A 20,078-nucleotide genomic window follows, 5' to 3' on the forward strand; every position below is an offset into this window, starting at 1 on the left:
ATCAAAACTAAACTGATGATGACTTGCTATGACCCTCCCCTTTGAGACAGCCCAATTCCCTCTCATATCCTGCCAGATCCCCCCCCCACTACCTACAGTTGCACCCTGTGATTGTGACAGTCCTTCAGCCACTGACTGCAATCAGAATAATCAATCAACTTGAGCTGCTGGAAGCTATGACAATGCCATGCATGACTCTGAATTCCACTCCTGGATCACGTCTGACCTAAGCTTCTGACTGAACATGTTGCACTCCCTGAATAGCCATTGCAGGATTACCTGACTGACCTCTGTCCACTCCCTCCCACATGAATTTACAAGGTGACAGTGACTGAGGGATCAGCAAGACCTAGAGTAACTTTAACTGAACATAAAACATGTTGGGAATCACAGCAGGTCGGGCAGCATCCACGAAGAGAAAGCAAACTAACATTTCAAGTCTAGATGACCCTTCATCAGAGCTGAAGAGTAGATTCGAAATGTTAGCTTGCTTTCTCTCCATGGATGCTGCCTGATCCACTGTGATCTCCAGCATTTTTGTTTTCAGTTCAGATTCCAGCATTAACAGTAATTTCCTCCTGGACTAATATTGTTTGACTTTGTGACCGGGTCAGTATGGGGGATTTTAAATTATTCCTTTCTCTACTCTAGCCCACTCTCCAATATCTTGAAAGTGTTGTCTGGAAATCTTCCTTACCAAACTATAAAATATACTTACCTCAGAAAAATGAATGCACTATGGGTTCTTTGGAAAACAGTAGGTCTTGCAGGTTCCAGACCACAGAGGTTGCTGGACCAGAGAATGCTGGATTAGAGAGGTATAATCTGTCTCACCTTTAAAGTTCTCAAATGTCCTCTTTAAGAAAGTTGATTTCTTTCAGTTCCTCTTTATAATTAGAGCCTTATGTCTGAGAAACATTCGAGTAAATCTTACCTAGATCTTCCCTGTGTTAACATCCTTTTGATGATAGGGAAAAGTTGTTATTTTTCGAAATGATTTAGATGTAGTTTATCACCACCCTATACTTGTTTTGCAGGTTGGGAAAAGAAGTTGCAGAATGCTGTCTACCGTGAGCTCAATGTGTAGGTGTTACACAGTCTTACATTTCTGTTATAATTGTGGTAAAGCTTTGTTTATGTAAACTTTCTGCCTTTTCTTATTAAATGCTTTCTGTATTTTACAAAGAAATTTTGAATAAAATGACACTTTCAAATTTCTAATTTGTAGGCTTCATTTTCAATTTGCGTGTCTTATTATCCAGTTTCAAAAGGACTAATGCAAGTTGGCTCTAAAGTTTTCAAAAATACTGCCTTAGAGTGAAATACTGGAAAATATATGAAATTCAACTGATCATGAAATATTGAAATTCTATCTTCCCCCTTGATCCGACACTGCACCTCAGTAAAGCGTTTGAGAACTGAAACTCATGGGAAGTTCAGCCTTTTATTAAGTCCATTGGCACGTGGTTGAATTGTTCTACAGGGCTAACAAACTGAAAACAGACTTGTGATTCAAAAATTATAAAAATGTTTGTAATTTTTAAAAACACTGATGTAACATAAATATAGTAATTAAATTAATTGTGTTTTGTCATTTAAAAACAGAAGCAATTCCAGATTAAGTCTTTAAATCCAGATTTAATCTTCTGTACACTGCACTAGAGCCTAATACTGATTTGCACAAACGGCAAATTATATGGACAACACAATGTTGGTAGCAAAATACAACACAAGGTCTCAAACTCCTTTGTGATATAATATCATATAAACTCATAATTAATTGTGCCATAATGCTAGTGATTTTCCCCAAGCAGTTAAAGCATTTGCACAACTGGTCGGTTAATCTAAGTTGGAAATGACACAGTATTTGGAAACATTCTGAATTGAGAGGAGGCTAGTGATGTCTAAGAGGACATAGACCTATTTGAGGAAAGGTCACCGGACCCGAAACATGATTTTTTTCTTCACAGATGTCGCCGGACCTGCTGAGCTTCATTCAACTTATGTTTTTGTTCCTGATTTACAGCATCCACAATTCTCTTGGCTTTTTTTTAGACCTTTCGATATTGGTCAGCACATGTAAGATGGAGTTTAATACAGGGAAGTGTGAAGTCTTACACTTTGGTAGGAAGAACCAGGAAAGGCAATACAAAATAAAAGGTGGAATACTAAAGTGATATAAAAAGCAGAGTTCCTGGGAGTATAGGTGCAGAAATCATTGAATGTGGCATGGCAAGATGATGATTTGATCAAAAAGGTACATAGCATCCCAAGCTTTATGAGTAGAGGCATAGAGAGTACAAAAGCAAGGCAGTTATGACAAACCCTAATGGGAATACACCTCTTGGCCTCAACTGGAATACTGTGTCAAATTCTGGGCACTCCTCTTTAGGCAGATGTTCAGGCTTTAGACAGGATGCAGAAAAGATATATGAAAATGCTTGCAGGCATGAGGACCTTTAGTTATCTGGATCAATTGGTGAAGTTGTTCTTTCTGTATTTACAAAGAAGATGGCAAAATAATCATTTTCATGAAGGAAGACTGCAACATTGAGTTATGGCAAGATCATGATGTATGTACTCAGCATTGCTTTTTAGAATGGACTACTGCAAGAGATATTGACTTTGGCACATCTGTTCTGGTGGCTGGTGTTATAGATGGTCTGAAATTGCCTCCAGCACACAAATTTTATTATAGTAAGTTCTGCTGCTGTAGTGTGGGAAATATGTTTTATACTTTAGAGGATCTCCATTTCTCATGCGACTTCACACATAATCCGACTCAATAATGCCATTAGACTATGTAGCTGCATTAAGTTCGTATTAGAGGATTGATACAACCTTCAGTTAAAACAAGCTGGTGTAATGGTGCAGCTTATTAGGACTTTGAAATATAGGTACAGAAAAAATGCATTCAAAATGCATGCTATGAATGTTGTTTCCCAGAATCAGTACATACATTACTTCTATGGAGTACGGAGGATACTGACCATCTAAAGAACAGAGAAAAGTGTATGAGATAGACAAGCTTCAGTTGTTTACGGTGAATTTTTTGGTCTTTTTTCACTTGTACCACTTTTTTCAATATGAAATATTTTGCCACTGGCTTTTCTTGCAAATTTTGTTAACTTGCGTCCTAATGCTGAAATATTTTGAAGAGTAATTTACAGTAATATAATTTGAATTTTTACTTTTCATTAATTAATCAATTAAGTTATTTTCTTTGTGAAGCTTAGGCATAATGTAATTTCAATGCAGCTGACAAAACAATTGTTGAATTGAGAACCAAGATCAGAACAGCATTTCTGGTTTTATTCATTGCTACTTTCTTCATCTTGGATTTTTGGAGACACCTTTCCCTTTACTGGTTGAAAGAAATGGGAATTTTGAAACATGTTGACTATGGGGTTAAATCTGGTGTAGCACAGGGTGACATTATTATAATACGTGGACTTGTTCAAAAATCACATGACATCAGGTTATAGTTCAACAGGTTTATTTGAGAACACATGCTTTTGGAGCTCTTTCCTTGGGTGTCATGTTGAAGTGGAGATATACCAACACATAATTTGTAAGCAGAAAGGTAACAACCCTAAAAATGGCTCACTAACCACCTCCTGTTGAACCTTTAATCATTTAGAAAGAAGTGTTCTCCAGAGTTGTCTCCATTTAACATTTTTAAACTTTAATTTTGTTTATAATTCCTGAGGCTGTCTGGAGTTGTTTTATTGTACTGCTTTAATTAATGATGCTGAATCTGGTTCTAATTATAAATGTTTTCCATGTACAGCCTTCCCCACCCTGGTCATCCAGCTGCTCCACCTGACCACACCAAGGAGAGCTTGATGTACTTGAGACGTGCACAGGTTGGTAGAGATTAGATGGTTGAGTACAACTGATGTCACATTACAGCTATCTTTTAGGTTTTGCTGTATGGCTGAAATTAATTGAGTTTGAGTCATTGAAATTGTGATAGTTTTCTCAGCTAGTTCATTTGGATATTAGCATATTTTCTAGAAAGTGTGCCTTCTATGCTGAGGGGCTAGCTGAGCATCCTTTTCATCACAGTTCATCTAAGCATCTGTACCTCCACATTGTTATGCAATATTGCAATGGATTGAAATTCAGCATATGAGAAAATATGTTTATTCTCATAAATTTAGTGTAGTTTGTCATAATGAAAGGTTTTTTTCTTGTGACCTCCCCTCTAAGATGATAATGTTTTAAAAATGAAATAATTTATTACTCAAGAAGGCTTCAAGCTTGATTCTGCTGAAAGCAGAGAATAAGTGAACTGGAAGCCCATGTTGAAAAATATATGAACCACAAATAAGAATAATGCAGAAGTAGCTTAGAATCAAAAAATATTACTGCTTAAGGTTTGGCTTAGTGGTTAGCATTGGTCCCTCACAGTGCGAGGGACCCAGGTTTAATTCCAGCCTTGGGTGACTCTGTGTGGAGTTTGCACATTCTTTTTTGTCTATGTGGTGGCTATGGTTTCTATTCTAAGTCCAAAGATGTGCAGGTTAGATGGATTGGCCTTGTTAAATTGCCCAGTAGTGTTCAGGGATGCGCAGGTTATGTGGGTTAACTATAATAAATGTGGGGTTACATGGATAGGGAGAGGTACTGTTCGGAGCGTCAGTGCAGACTCACTGGGCTGAATGGCTCCTATCTACGCTGTAGGGATTCTGTGAATTTGATGGAGGTTGTTTGTCTGTTCTGCCACTGTCAGCATTGTGGCAGCACTGCCCTACTAATAAGATGGACTTTGGACAAATTTAGAAACGCAAAAGTAGACATCCACAATGCACTGCAGGTCATCAGAAACAGAAGAAATATCAACCACAATCCGTAATTTCTTGATGCAGAATTTCTGTCTCTTCACTGTTACTGTCAAGCTGGGCAGTCAACTCTGGTTCAATGAGCAGTGCAAGAAGGCATGCCAGGAGCAGCACTGGCGTACCTAAAATTGAGGTATGAACTTGGGCTACTTGAATGCCAAACAGCAAAAGCAACGTAAAGATGGAGAGAGATAGTAGGAACTGCAGATGCTGGAGAATCTGGAATAACATGGTGTAGAGCTGGATGAACACAGCAGGCAAAGCAGCTGGAGCAGGAAAGCTGACGTTTCGGGTTTGGATCCTTTTTCTGAAGAAGCAAGACATTAGCTTTTCTGCTCCTCTGATGCTGCCTGGCCTGCTATGTTCATCCAGCTCTACACCTTGTTATTGCAGTAGATGGAGGTAGACATCCCATAGTCAACGGATTAGATCTAAGTTTTGCAGCCCTGGAACAGCGGCGAATGCTGGTGGATAACTAAACGCTAAGAGGAGAAAGAGGCTCCACAAACATCCTCAATCCTCAATCTTATACTCAATGAAGGGATAGCCCAGCACATCAATCGAAACAGCAAAGGTAAAGCCTGTGCAGCTATCATCAGTCTGAAGTGCCAAGTCTTCAGTCATTCTAATTTGGGCCACATGATACCAAGAAACAGCAAAAGCACTGAATACTGTGAAGGCAGTGGGCCCTGAGTATATTCCTGCAATAGTACTGAAAATCTATGCTTCAGAGCTGGCTGCATCCATCACTAAGCTACAGTTCAGTGCAGCTACAATGTGGAAGTATGTGGAAAGTTATCTAGGTATGATTTATCCACTAATTGCAGGGCAAAATACTGAACTTCCTTCCTAACAACAATGTAGACGTAACTTCATTACTGTAAAAAAAGGACCAAAAATACAAAATAAGCAGTTGAAGCTTGCGTATCTCATGTACTTTTCTCTATTCTTCGAATGGTCTGCATACTCCATAGTCATCTGGACTCAACGTTAGCTTGCTTTTCCTCCATGGATGCTGCCTGATGCACTGGGCTCCGCAGGATTTTTGTTTTCAGTTCAGATTCCAGTATCTGCAGTAATTTGCTCCAACCTTATTACAGAGCTGTCTAAATGATAAGAGAGCTGCACTTGAAGTGATGTGAGAATGATTGACCTGATTGTGAGGCAGCATTTGATTTGAGTTAGGCATCAAGAACCCTAGCATAAATGGATCAGTGGGAATCTGGGAAAAATTCCCCACTGACTGGAGTCATACCAATACAGAGAAAGATGGTTGTGGCTATTGAAAGTCAGCTATCTCAGTAGCTGGACATCCCTGCAAGAGTTCCTTAGGGTGGTGCTCTAGGCACAACCAATTTAAACTGTCGCGTTTGTAACCCTCTTCTCCATTATAAGGTCACGTTTACGGATATTCACTGATGATTGGACAACGTTCAGTAATCTACGTGACTCCTCAAATACTGAAGCAGTCCATATCCTTGTGCAGCAAGACCCAGACAACAGTCAGGCTTGGACCAATAAGCAGCAAGTAACATCAATGACGTCACCTGTCAATGGCCATGTCCAGCAAGAGAGATTTAAACATCTACTGTTGACTTGCAGTGGAATTGCTGTCACTGAATTTCTCACTATCAACATCTTGATGGGGTACAGTTAACCATAAATCTAACTAGCCCAGCCATGTAGATACTGTAGCAACAAATACAGTTTGGAGGCTGGGAATGTTTTAATGGCAACTCATTTCTTCACTCTCCAGAACTTGCACCATCTCAGGCACAGATCCAGTCACCAGGTAAACTTTTCACCTCACTGGATGAGTTTGAGATTGATTTGTTGTTATCAAATGTACCGTGATACAATGTAAAATATTGTTTTCCATACTACAGAGGCATATCGTACCATACAGAGTGCATCAGCGTAGCAAAACAAAGTGCAGAATATACAGTTACAGCCACAGAAAAGGCGCAGCGAGAGATCAAAATTAACATGAGAGGCCCATTCAATAGTCTGATAACACTAGGGATGAAGCTGTTCTTGGATCTGTTTGTGTGTGTATTCAAACCTTTATATCTTCTGCCCAATAGAAGAGGGTGGAAGAGAATATAAAGGGGGTAGGAGAAGTCTTTTATTATGTTGGATGCTTTCTCAAGGCAGCAGGAAGTTTTGATAGAATCAGTGGATGGAAGGCTGGTTTGCGCAGCTCCAATAATATTCAAGGATATTGACACCATCAGGACTGATTGGCACCCCAAACACCACTTTCAGCATTCAACACTGATGCACAGCACCAACAGTATGTGCCATTTACAATATGCGCTATAGCAACTCACCACTCCTTCAACAATCCTTTCCAAACCCGTGATGTCTATCACCTTGAAGGAGAAGAGCAGCAGATGCATGGGAACACCATCACCTGGAAATTCCCATTCAAGCCACACACCACCCTAATTTGGAACTACTTCTTTGTTCCTTCACTCTTACTGGGTTAAAATCTAAGAACTTCTTTCCTAACACTAATGTAGGTGTACCTTCAATACATGGGCTGCGACAGTTGAAGAAAGTGGCTCATCATCACTTTGTCAAGAGCAGTTAGAGAATAGGAATAATGCCAGTCTAGCCAGCAATGCTCACATCCCAGGGCATAATTTTAAAACGATGTCCAATTTTGCCCTATGTCACAGCATTTTCCCCTTAAATGCGAAAAGAAGTGCTGTTTAAGTCCATATCCAATAAACTTATGAAGGCTTTTGGAAAATACAATAGTTTTGTACTATCTCAGAACTTTGAGTTCTGAGGAAGGGTCACCGGACCCGAAATGTTAACTCTGATTTTATCTTCACAGATGCTGCCAGACCTCCTGAGCTTTTCTGGCAACTTCAGTTTTTGTTACTGTTCTCTTCCTCTGGGCTTCATGTCCATTCATTATTTATTCCTCCCCTTTCTCCTACCCCATCTTCATCGTGCCCCAACTTTTCCTAATTACAACCAGTTTTGAAGAAAGGCCACTGGACCTGAAACATTAACTCTGCTTTCTCTCCACACATGGTGTCAGACCTGCTGAATTTTATCAGCAGTTTCTGTTTTTAATTCAGTTCAGCTACTATTCTTTAATAATGCTAGGATCATACTATATATAGCTTTTAATTTTTTTCTTGAAGTTGCATGAAGTCAGAAATCATAGATTTGCTTTTAATACAAAAAATACTTTTGTATTATCTGTAATCAGTTAAGACAAAATAAATGCATAAAGATGGACAACACTGATGTTAACACATTTGAAAAATGATAAATATTTGTAGGGCTTCATAAAACTCAACGTGGTGTCTTCGTATGCAAGTTTTTCTCTATAATGTTCATGCACATGTTTTCTGAAATCTTTATGCACTGTTTTGCAGGTGAACTGGGAAAAGCGTGTTCTGAAAAGTTTAAACAGCATGTGTGCAGAGCTGGGTATTCCTTTAGCAAAAAAGGTACAGAAGATCTAGATTGCTTTAGCTTACAATTTATTTAAATACTGAAACAAAAGTTGAAGCCATTGAATAATAGTTTATTCATACCATTTCCTTCCTCTATACAGAGGTCAGCAGATGAACAGAAGGAGCTTTTGAACAAGTGGAATGAGATGGGGACTGATGAACCAGGTATACAGCAATAAATATTTGGATGACCTGCAGTATTTAAGGACTTGTAACGTAGAGACTGTTTCATCTGACATTCTGCTATATTCCAAATTGACAAATGTGCCTCCAGATGTTTTATCCATTTCTAGTGAGACTTCTGCTCAGTGGTTGCCTTTTACATAATTTACTTTGGATTTTGATTTTCATTGATTTTTTCACATTTAAGTATATTGCATTTTGAGGATGCACAGTGGAAAAATGAGTATTTATCTTCAAGTATACATTGAGAACCAGTCTAACATAACTAGCAGTGTAAAATTGTATCTAATGTGGTTCCAGTGATTGGTATGAAAAACATAATGATATAGATAAGGAATTTTTTTCAAAGGTTGAGTGTAAGGCTCTTTTTTTTTATCAGAATGGATGGAGCTTCTTTCTGTATCTAACAATGCTGTATCTGTCCTGTGCTTGATGCTGATACTATGCTCCTGAAATGTAAAATTGTCTATTCAACCAGTATCAATACCTTTTGAGAATAAAAACTGATGAAAGTAAAGGAAAGGTGTTTCAGAATTGATTTCACACAGTGATTAATACAATATCATTGGAATTGGGACAAACTCAGTACATTTCAAGATGTCACAAGTGTATATTAAGTTCTTTATGGGTGATACAAATGAAATTGGTTAATTTTGTTAAGTGCTGTGTGTTGTATGCATACGCAAACAGTATTGAAGTTGCTTTTGGAGCGGAGCACACTGTCTTGCAATTCTAAAATGATGGCTATATGTGCTGGAAATATAACTTAAAAACTGCTGACTAAGCAAATTACTCATACGGTGTTCTCATTTAAAGGAATGTTCTGATATTTTAATTTTCCTCAATTAATTGATTTGCTGTGACCAGATATTATAAATGGTTGCTGTTTTCTTTGTCTGCTGCATATTGAAATACTGGATCAAAATTCTTGGGCATCGTATTTTTCTAGATTTGAGCCAGTTCCGACCAGTATATGCCCCAAAAGATTTTCTAGAGGTAAGCTTTCCTGTCCGATTTGACTGTTATCTTCAATTCAAAAAATCACATTTGTGGACTGGGTTATTACTTGGAGTGTGATATCTTTAATTTCCACTGCGTAGCTTTTTTGATGTTTTATCTAAAATCTTGGCAAATAACATAGGCATGAAATGCCAAAAGTAAGCAAACCTTGTAATCAGGATTGCAATTTTGTTATTTGCTTTTTGATATATCACTGTTAAAATTGTTAGCCAACTGTCATGATGAATGTGTAGAAGAAAATGCGTGTAATACTGTTATGCTGAAAATCTGCAACACTCCTAACGCACTCCAGAAAGAGTGCAACTAGAATGGTTGGAAATTTGCCGGTTTGCATGAGATTTGGTTTGATGGTACAACTGTACGATCTGCACATGCAGTGCTATTGCCTCTGACAACATGACCATGAGATCACAGGTGTGGACCAAACAATAAGTAAAGAACACACTTTGCTATTATCATGCCCTCTGGTTTGGTACTCCCTCATGCTGCTTTTGTCCATCCCTCATGCAATGTGAAGCCAAAGTGAACAGTGGAGAAGCTGAGAGCAGGATATTTCGGAGAGTGGAAGGCAAATGTTGGATATACATTAGTGATAGGCAGTGGGAGAAATGATGTCTGTGCTGGTGGAAGGACTGACACTTAAGTTCCTGATCCCGTTTTTGTTTGGCAACAGGAGCTGCAAGGATCCAAATGTGTTTTGCCCATCCAATTGAGAATGACTGACTATGGGGAGGACGAGGTTCTAACTGTGGAAGTTTCACTATTCTCTGCCCTCCTGGATTGATATCACTGAGTGACAGGAATTTTTCTGAAGAATTACAAGTGCATTACTCCACTCATCTGGCATCTGGCTCAGACAATGGCCTGGATGCTGATATAAATTTTTATCCAGCATTGGCCTGGATTTTGCAATGCTTAACACTGATTTCAAAGAAATTTGCTGATAAAGTTCTAGTGATCTCTGTGATGCCCTCCATGCTTTGGATGCTTTGACCAGTTGATATATTGAAAGCACTTTATTCAAGTGCTCTTGTTGTTGAGATGGACAAAGGGATGCAGAATTTGGGTTGTGCTTCAACTCAACTCAATTTTATGAACAAAAAATTCCTTCTTAAAAACACCATGTGAGCATTTTCCAAATTCTCACAATATTTACTTTCTATCTAGCCCTGTCCGTCTCTGAGAAAGGCTATTACCCACAACAACCTATGAATTTGAGCTAGGCCATTGGAATCTCCTTCCTCTCTGATGTAGGACTGGCTTTCTTCCACAAAAGTGGGTTTTGTAGGTCAGGGCACATCGTCTGCTGGATTTTCTTGGGTAGCTACACGGTTTTCTGTCATGGGTCTTGCTTTGAATCTTCCCTGCAAGTCTGCACTGTCGGGGTGATTCCCAGTTATGTGCTTTTACGGCCCCTCAACCCAGATCTTCCAGAATGTTTTTTGACCTTTGGCTAACGGTTTGGCTGGTTTTAAAATCATCCAATGGAGTTATGCTAGCGCCCTTCAATGTTGCCATGCTGGGAGGTGTAAAGTGCACATGCTCAGGCACTCAAGATGTCAGACTGTCTGATTGACACTTCTGTAACATACAATCCTCGGGCTGGTTGTAACTGGTTCCTGCTGTATCTTTGTAACTTCCTTCTCTTACTTTCTGCTTTGCTCTGTAACCAATAGCTGCTGGCTGCTGTTCAATGTAGTTTGGCCAGATTTCTGTCAGGGCTACTTTCTCTGGCTATGAGTCAATTTAGAATGTCTAATGTTGGGCCTGTGATAGCTTGATCACAGTCCCTCTTGCTAATCCTTTGAATCTTCTAGCAAAAATGTGATCACATGCTCAGACTGCATTCTTGTGTAAGTACATACCAAGTTTCAGATGGTCAACGTAACTGTCTGAGTACCTGTGTTCCCCATTGTACATAGTAAGTAGGATATTATCTATCTTCCTTATGCACGTCAGTAAGCTTAACAGCATTATAATCAAATAAATTAACACATAAATTGAGAATTAGTCACTATTTGCATACATTGGCTTACCTGCAAGCCTTTGATGATAGCAGCAATCTGTTGAGTAAAAATCTTATAAAAATCTTAAAAATCAGCAAATCAAATAGTCCTTTCATGACATAATTCAGGTTTGTTTATTTCTTAGTTCCTGCTGTAGTTTCTGTATGAGTTCCTTTCTCAAGTGAATGAATTTGATCATGAGTATGGTGAAGTAGATCAAAGTAAACAGGATGAGCAACATAGCCACATGTAATAGGAGGCATATCCATGGGTGTATCTGCTCATTTGAGCCTCAGTCCCAGAAGTTATCGAAATTAGTCATTTTGATTTCCTTCATACCCTTTTGAATTTGCTCTGTCTGCTGAATGAAAGTGACAAAAGCTTTATGTGCACTTCCCAATTTGTGTCTGGATCTGCTGTAATTTTTTAGTGGAATTTAAGTGCCAGTGTTGTACATCTCCCAATAATCCCTAAAGTTTGTTTGTCTAAAGTTGTCACTGACATTGACAAAGATCTCACTGCTCCTGTGGATGTCTTTGAGCTTGATTAGGCCTACAGTGGCTGGTATGTGTAGGCTAATACAAAAGGTGGTGTTTTGCATGTTACATGTGAAGGTCCCATACTGGTAGTGCTTTAGAGATGTTCTGATATAGTGTTCTGCATTCCCCTGTAAGCTACAAAAACAGAAGTTGCTAGAAAAGCTTAGCAAGTCTGGCAGTGACAGTGAAGTAAATATTAGAGTTAATATTTTGGGTCTGGTGACCCTTCCTCAATCTGGGGCATGGATAGTATCTCCCATACTATATTTAAGTTGTTGCTATGAGCGAGTACCAGATCCTCGATCTTGGTTTGGCTCACACAGTGACAACATCTATTTGTTGCGGAATGAGGGCTACCATGGTTCTCCTCTATGGACACCCTTATGTGAATTCATCTGCCCTTGTGTTCTCAGTTGGGGAAGTTTGGTGGTGGGCTCTAACCTTAATGATGCCATATTTGTGATCTTAGGCAGTTTAGAGAATAAATTTGAACAAGGGTTGTAATGGGTTTCTGTCTGCTGAGATAAACCCCACAGTGCCAGGAAGTCAGTTAAGCTGTTGCAGACATACATGCTGTCTGAGTGTATGTCTGTTGATGAGGGAAATTTCTCATTGTGGCTGACCATGTAGGCTACAGTTGCTAGCTTGGCAGCATGAGTGCTCATTCTATTGGGGAGCTTTAGTGCTGACTGTATTAGGAGTTCACCTCTGTGGTTCTCCACCAGATCATGTCTTTTGGTGTCTATCCTCTACTGGAGAGGACCTGTCTACGAATATTCTTACGGTGGGGGAGAGGTCTGTCTTCTGCGCCCCAGGTTGCCTTGGGTTCTCCCCAGCTTTTGTTTTGAATGTTTTGAAATACTTCAATGTGGCATGGGAGTTTAAGCAATTGTACTATTGACATCAATTTATGGATTTCCTTAATGCTGTGTTAATTCCTGAAGTCACTTTGAGAGGATCAATAACAATGAGTGCCGACAGTTTCGCAAACATTAGTACAACAAATTCCAGACCAAAATGTTTTCTGTCTCCCCTCAGCTCTGAATTGAGGGGCACACCCACCAGTAGTATTGAAAGGAGTTGTATAATTCTGAACCATAGTGGAACCGTGATCTGTGGATAACTGGAAAGTGCAATATGAGAGCCCTACACATTTATACTACTATATTTGCATACAGTTCCAGGAGAATTCCTTGAAAATACAATGTGATATTTTTGTGTCTCCAGACAAACTTTGTTTTATTTAAATATGCCATTGCTCAATGACTCCACAGTCAAGCTTCAGGTGATAGAATGGTGTGAATTTGGGGTAAAATAATTTTAAAAAATAGCTTGTTCAGGCTCTCTCAAGAAAGTAATGCAGTTAGTTGTTTTTGTGATTACTTTTGTGAAAAAGTTATTTCACAATGTCCAGATAGATATGCATTCCTTTGTATCAATAAATAATTTCCTGAATTTAATAAACTGAATCAACTTTTCTGTACTTACCATGCATATGTTGAGCATGTTGACCAGGCAACATGAAAAAACATAAATTTGTACTTTTCTTTGAAACGCATTAAGGTAGATAAATCTTGGGAGCAGAGTTGGTTGTAGCTGTACATGACATTAGTTAGGCAACCTTTGGAAATCTGCATGCAATTCTGATCTCTCCTGCTATAGGAAGGATTCTGTGAAACTTGAAAGGGTTCAGAAAGGATTTACAAGGAAATTGCCAGGATTGGCGGGGTTTGGGCTGTAGAGAGAGCCTGAATAGGCTGGGGCTATTTTCCTTGGAGTATCGGATGCTAAAGGGCGACCTTATAGAGGTTTATAAAATCATGAGTGGCATGGGTAGGGTAAATAGACATGGTCTTGTCCCTGGGGTTGGGGAGTCCAAAACTAGAGGGCATAAGTTATGTGTATGGAATGAGCTGCCAGAGGAGGTGGTGGAAGCTGGTACAATTACACTGTTTAAAAAGCATCTGGATGCGTAAATGAATAGTAAGGGTTTATAGGGAAATGGACCAAATGCTGGCAAATGGGTTTAGTTTTATTTAGGTTATCTGATTGCTATGTATGAGTTGGATCAATAGGTCTGTTTCCATCCTGTACATCTCTATGACTCAATGACTCTAAGTGTATCCCAGGACTCTGAGGAAGGCTAGTGAGGAAATTGCTGGGCCCCTAGTGGAGATATTTGTATCGTTGACAGCCAGGGTTAAAGTGCCTGAAGATTGGAGGATGGCTAATGTTGTGCCACTCTTTAAGACAGGATAATGCCTGGAAACTACAGACCAGTGAGCTTAACATCAAGGTGGAAAAGCTGTTAGAGGGGATTCTGAGAGATAGGATCTACAGGCATTTGGAGAGGCAAGGACTCATTTGTGATAGTCAGCATGGCTTTATGCCTGAGAATTCGTGTCTTGTGAATTTGATTGAGTTTTTTGAAGGGATGACTGATTGATTGATTTATGTGTTGTCATGTATACCAAAATACAGAGAAAAGCTTTGTTTATGAGCAGTACAGGTAGATCATAGGAGGCAAAGGATGTGCCGATCAAAAAGACATAGACAGAGTCATGTGGGTTACATTGTAGAGGGCTGTACTGGGCAAGATTGATGTTAGCAAGATCAGCATTATTTGAGCCTAGAAAGTCCGTTCATCAGTCTGATAATGGCCGGGAAAGAAGTTGTTTCTAAACCTGCTTGTGCGCGTGTTCAGGCTTCTGTATTTTCTGCCTGTTAGAAGGGGTTGTAGGAGATCATTACCAGGGTGTGATGTGTCTTTGATGATGTTGGCAGCCTTTCCACAGCAGTGAGCCATGTAAATGGAGTCCATAAATGGAAAGTTGCCTTCTGTGATGGTCTGAGCTGTGCACTCAACCTTCCGTAGTTTCTTACAGTCCTGTGCAGAGCACTTGCCAAACCAAGCCATATGCACCCAGACAGTATGCTTTCAATGGTGCATCTGTAGATGTTGTTGAGGGACCTTGTGGACTTGCCAAATGTCCCTGAGCTGCCTCAGGAAGAAGTGGCATTGTTGTGCCTTCATGACTGTTGCATCTATGTGGGAAGTCCAGGACAGTTTGTCAGTTATTGTCACTCCGAGGAACTCCCGTTCAGCCTCAGTTCAGTTGATGTAGATGGGGGTGTGCTCGCCTTCTTTCTTTCTGAACTCAATGATCAGTTCTTTAGTTTGCTGATGTTGAGAGACAGAATGTTTGCATTGCACCATATCACCAAGCTTTCTATCTCCCTTATGTAGTTTGACTTGTCATTGTTAGATATCCATCCGGTGATGTTGGCAGTGAACTTGTAGATGGCGTTCATTTGGAACTTGGCAACACAGTCAAGGTATAAAGGGAGTACAGTAAGGGGCGAGGACGCATCTTTGGAAGGCTCCAATATTGAGTGCTAGTGTAGAGGAGGTGCAGTTACCTGCCCTCACTGATTGCAGCCTGTGGATCAGAAAGCTGAGGATCCATTTGCAGACGGCTGAGCCGAGACCAAGGTTGTGCATTTCTGAGATCTGTTTGGAGGAAATAATGGCTTTGAAGGTGGAGCTGTAATCAACCAGCAAGAGTCTGATGTAGGTGTCTTTGATGTCCAGGTGTTTCAAGCATGAGTACAGGGCTATGAATATCGCATCCTCTATTACATTGGTAGGCAAATTGTAGCAGACTGTGGGCAGTCCAGGAGACTGGAATTGATGTGAACCATGACCAGCCTCGTGAAGTACTTCATTGATTATTGAGGTCAAAGCTACTGGGCGATAGTTATTAAGGCACATTTCATGTGCTTTCTTAGGTACGGGAATGATGGTGGCCTTCTTGAAGCAGGTAGGAACTTTGGCTTGTAGGAGGGAGAGGTTGACGACATCGGTGAATACCTCGCCAGTTGGTCTGCACAGGATCTAAGTGCTCAGCCGGGGACACCATCTGGGCCTGACGCTTTCCTTGGGTTAATTCCCAGGAAGACCGATCTGACATTTGAAGTGGTGATGGGGGCATCAGGTGTGTCTAGGGTTGTTGGGCCAGGCATGACAATGCCACTGGCATTCTGCTGAAACTGAACATAGAAAGCATTAAGCGTGCCAGGGAAGGATGTGTCTTTGTCCACTATCTTGCACTGTATCCTGGAATTTCATTGCACTGAATATAGGGTCACATCTCAGTCTCCTACGCTCCAGTGAAATAAGCCCGGCCTATCCAACCTCTCCCTGTAGTTCACACCGCCTAGACCAGGTAGCATTGTAGTAAATCTTTTCTGCATTCTTTCTAGTTTAATAACATCCTTTCTATTCGAGGGGAACCAGAACCACACACAGTACTCCAAATGTAGCCTCCCCAACACCTTGTACAACTGCAATAAGAGAGATATTATGTGTAAAGCTGTGATTTTATCCGTAATTCATTTTTGTTCTTTCAGGTGTTAATTAATCTTCGTAATCCAAATTATGATGGTGGTGATCCAACTGGCCTGCGCAGTAGCTGGGGCTTAATCAGCATTCCTTTGCCAGTAAAAGACCTTGCTGAGCTGGTAGGTAAGATTTTACCTAGAAGGCGAGCATTCTGCTAAGCAAATCAGCAACTTCTCTTTGTTAGCATGAAATTAAATTGAAAAATATTTTTCTGGCAGTTTTTTTCCACCAAGCCACTGTGCAAACTGTTAGAAGCAGAAATTACCATTATGCTAAGAAATATTGCAATAAGCCTTCTTTTTTAATCTCATCCCTCCTCACACCTTGCCCACACATTTTCAGAATTTATGAAGTCTATCTCTTCAGTTCAGTGTATACTGTTCCGATAGCAATGTAAATTCTATTATCATGTATTTAGGAAAAAAATCAGTGAGACCAGAGGCAGTGTACCCTAATGTCACATACATGTTGTGGATGATAAGACAGGGAGTAACAGGCACTTTGTTCAATTTTATGAACATCGTTGATTTTGAAATTTGCACATGAAGACTAGCAGGTTACCAATGTAATGCTTTCTCAAAATGGGATAAACCAGCTAATTTTATCAAAATACTAACTGAGTTATTTAAGTAAGAAGTAGTTTATTGACAAAGCAAATTCTGTGCATGTTTTGTATGTGCATTTTCAAAAAGCAATTGACAATGTGCTCCACAGAAGGTTCATTGCTAATCTAAAATAAATGATAGTAAAGAGACTGAAATAACATGAGTAGGATCTGGTTAAAGGGCTACAGAGTAGTGGTAAATAAATATTGTTTTGACATGATATGATGTAAACAGCCGTTATTCCTGGGTCAGCGTTTGAGTCATTGCTCTTAATGAATTAAAAGAATACATGACATAATATTTGCTGTAGGAACACCATTATATTTTGCAGATAACACAAAGATGGGGAGAAAGATTAACTGTGACTTCAGGGAGACATAGGCTGGCAGTTTTGTAAATGGCCTTAAAACCAGTTTTTCTTTTGCAGATCTTAAAAGCCAAATGTGAGACATTTTATTTCTTACTGCTAATAAAATCGTAGCAATGTGGACTGAATTGACAAAATCAAAAAAAGGTGGACTTTCAAACAGATTTGTGTTAAAGTGGAAACACTTCTCAGTTTTCTGAGATAATGGGAACTGCAGATGCTGGAGAATCCAAGATAACAAAGTCTGAACACAGCAGGCCACGCAGCATCTTAGGAGCACAAAAACTTTATCCAGAGGTTTGTGGGGTGGTATGTGAGGACTAGGGGGATTCTCTTGGGGCGGTTATTGCGAGGGTGGGGTGTGAGGGAAATGCGGCAGACACGATCGAGGCCATTCTCGACCACTGCCGGGGGGGGGGGGTGATATTGTGGCCCTTGAAGAACGAGGACATCTGGGACATGCTGGGAGCAGATGCGGCGGAGGCGAAGGAATTGAGAATAGGGGATGGAATTTTTGCAGGAAGATGGGTGGGAGGAGGTGTATTCCAGGTAGCTGTGGGAGTCGGTGGGCTTGAAATGGACATCGATTTGTGGGTGGTTGCCTGAGATAGAGACAGAAAGGTCCAGGAAGGTAAGGGATGTGTTGGAGATGGTTCAGGTGAACTTGAGGTTGGGGTGGAAGGTGTTGGTGAAATGGATGAACTGTTCGAGCTTGTCTTGGGAGCATGAGTCGGCGCTGATACAGTCATCACTGTAACGAAGGAAGAGGTGGGGTTTGGGGCCAGACTGTTCCACGTAATCTACAAAGAGGCAGGCATAGCTTGGGCCCATGCGGGTACCCATGGCCACCCCCTAAGTTTTCTATTGATCTTTCAACCTGAATGAAGATTTGGTTTACCTGGAGGAAGCCTCCCTCACAAAACTGGTTATGGTCCTGCAGGCTGAAATTGCAAGATTGTGAGAGAAGATGCTTTATATTGTGTACTTTTCTTAGGTTTAGAGGCACTAGTTATAATGTTGCAAAATTTTGTCATTAAAAAAATATTGTCTTTACGAAGAAGTGTAAATTCTACAAGTGTAAACCATGATACTATTAAATGGTTCCTTTTTTTTGAAATATTATTTTCAATGACTTTAAATCAGACTATTCACAGGTAGAAGATTAGTCAGTAAAATGCTTATTTTTTTCCTGATTAAGTCTATTTTCCGTTGTATTTATGAAATTGTACTACATTTAGTATTTAATATTATAAAAAATGGAAAAGGGACAATTGTACTTTGAGAAGGTCTTGCATTTGATTTTATGGAAATGTGTAATGTTGGAAACTTAAAAGTACAATTTTGAACACTGTTCTCACAATTTCCTGAAACTGTACTACTGAAATTTTAAAATTTGGTTTTCGATTATTCTTGCCATGAGCAAAATGAGCAAATTTTATGATCATGAACTATTGTTAAGCTAGAAAATGTTTCCTGATTTTCCTCTTAAGCTTGAAATAGCAATTTGAGATCTTGCCATCGAGCAGTTTACTTTATTAACATGTATTTGTATCTCATTATTAGTTCAATTTGCCTTACTTCTATGCTACTTGCAGTCCTCCTCTGCTTCCCTGAAAAACAAGATGCAACAAATTCTTGCATGAAAGCCAGAGCACTTACCTGGTGGCTGCAGCTTGCTGCTTGCTTTTCTTGGCCTTCATCCAACCCTGTCTTCTACACAGTGTCCTTGCATGCTCCATGGCCAACATCCTCCTCAGCCCTTTGTCCACACAAGTCAACAAGGGCAAACTACTTGCCTCACTTCATCACTATGTTCAATTCAGTCCAATGTTACTCAACTTCAGTTCTTTAACACTTGACGTTGGAGCTCAGGGACATTTATGACCTGCATGCTTGTGCTAGGTAGCTTTGCGTGCAAGCATGTACATCATTCTCATGCATTTAAACAGGATGCATATTAAGGCCAGAATTTATTTTCTTAATGTTCATTCACTTTGTGCTAATTTGGGACTGCCAGCCTGTCTGACTTGCATTGAATTTTAATGTATTACCTCTTCAATGCTCGGTTGCGGACATTCAGCTCTGTTGCTTGTATTGCTTTCACAGGCTCTTGGGCGAAAAGTTCTGGACTGCCAACCTCTGTGGCTCGCATTGCTATTTAGCACAAAGGGAGAAGCAGGCAGCTTGTGGGGAAAATTGATCAGTTAAAGGGCTGGTCATGTTACAGTATGCCATTGGGTTATGTTAATGTCACACTGTGGCATGCGTCTGCAGTTTTAGCAGTAGACACACTGCATGTGCTTCAAGCAATGGCCATCTCTGAAAATCAAAGGGAAACAGTCCTTATTACAAGGCATCTATAGTCAATCATGGAGTTTTGCATCCCCCTAAATTTTTTTCTGTTGTGCAATCCTCCAAGGCCTGGGAATGACAGCACCTTCCAGAACCGGATGTAAATGCTTTGACACGCTGATGATCGCACAGCTCCACAGCTAAGGGAAATGCCATCAGGGAGTAAAGTCACATATAGTCAAGGGCTGGTCCAGTTACAGTTCAGGAAGTTGGCCATGGTGAATCAACCTTGATGTCATAATGGAACGCAGGACCAAAGGGACTTCCTGATAGAGGTACACAGG

At 40.1% G+C, this 20,078-nt stretch overlaps 1 protein-coding gene across 2 annotated transcripts in view; it reads left to right on the forward strand.

The window, feature by feature from the left end:
* Window positions 1-20,078, forward strand: part of tbc1d19 (TBC1 domain family, member 19) — a 126,016-nt gene that overhangs the window by 17,948 nt on the left and 87,990 nt on the right. For both annotated transcript variants that reach the window (XM_048545158.2, XM_048545136.2), the window contains exons 3-8: window positions 1,038-1,083; window positions 3,791-3,866; window positions 8,240-8,314; window positions 8,422-8,485; window positions 9,453-9,499; window positions 16,479-16,589. In XM_048545158.2, coding sequence (XP_048401115.1) covers window positions 1,038-1,083; window positions 3,791-3,866; window positions 8,240-8,314; window positions 8,422-8,485; window positions 9,453-9,499; window positions 16,479-16,589 — 419 coding nt within the window. The remainder of the gene's footprint in view (window positions 1-1,037; window positions 1,084-3,790; window positions 3,867-8,239; window positions 8,315-8,421; window positions 8,486-9,452; window positions 9,500-16,478; window positions 16,590-20,078) is intronic.

This window comes from Stegostoma tigrinum, chromosome 1 (assembly GCF_030684315.1).
Source record: "Stegostoma tigrinum isolate sSteTig4 chromosome 1, sSteTig4.hap1, whole genome shotgun sequence".
NCBI classification, from domain to species: Eukaryota; Metazoa; Chordata; class Chondrichthyes; order Orectolobiformes; family Stegostomatidae; genus Stegostoma; species Stegostoma tigrinum.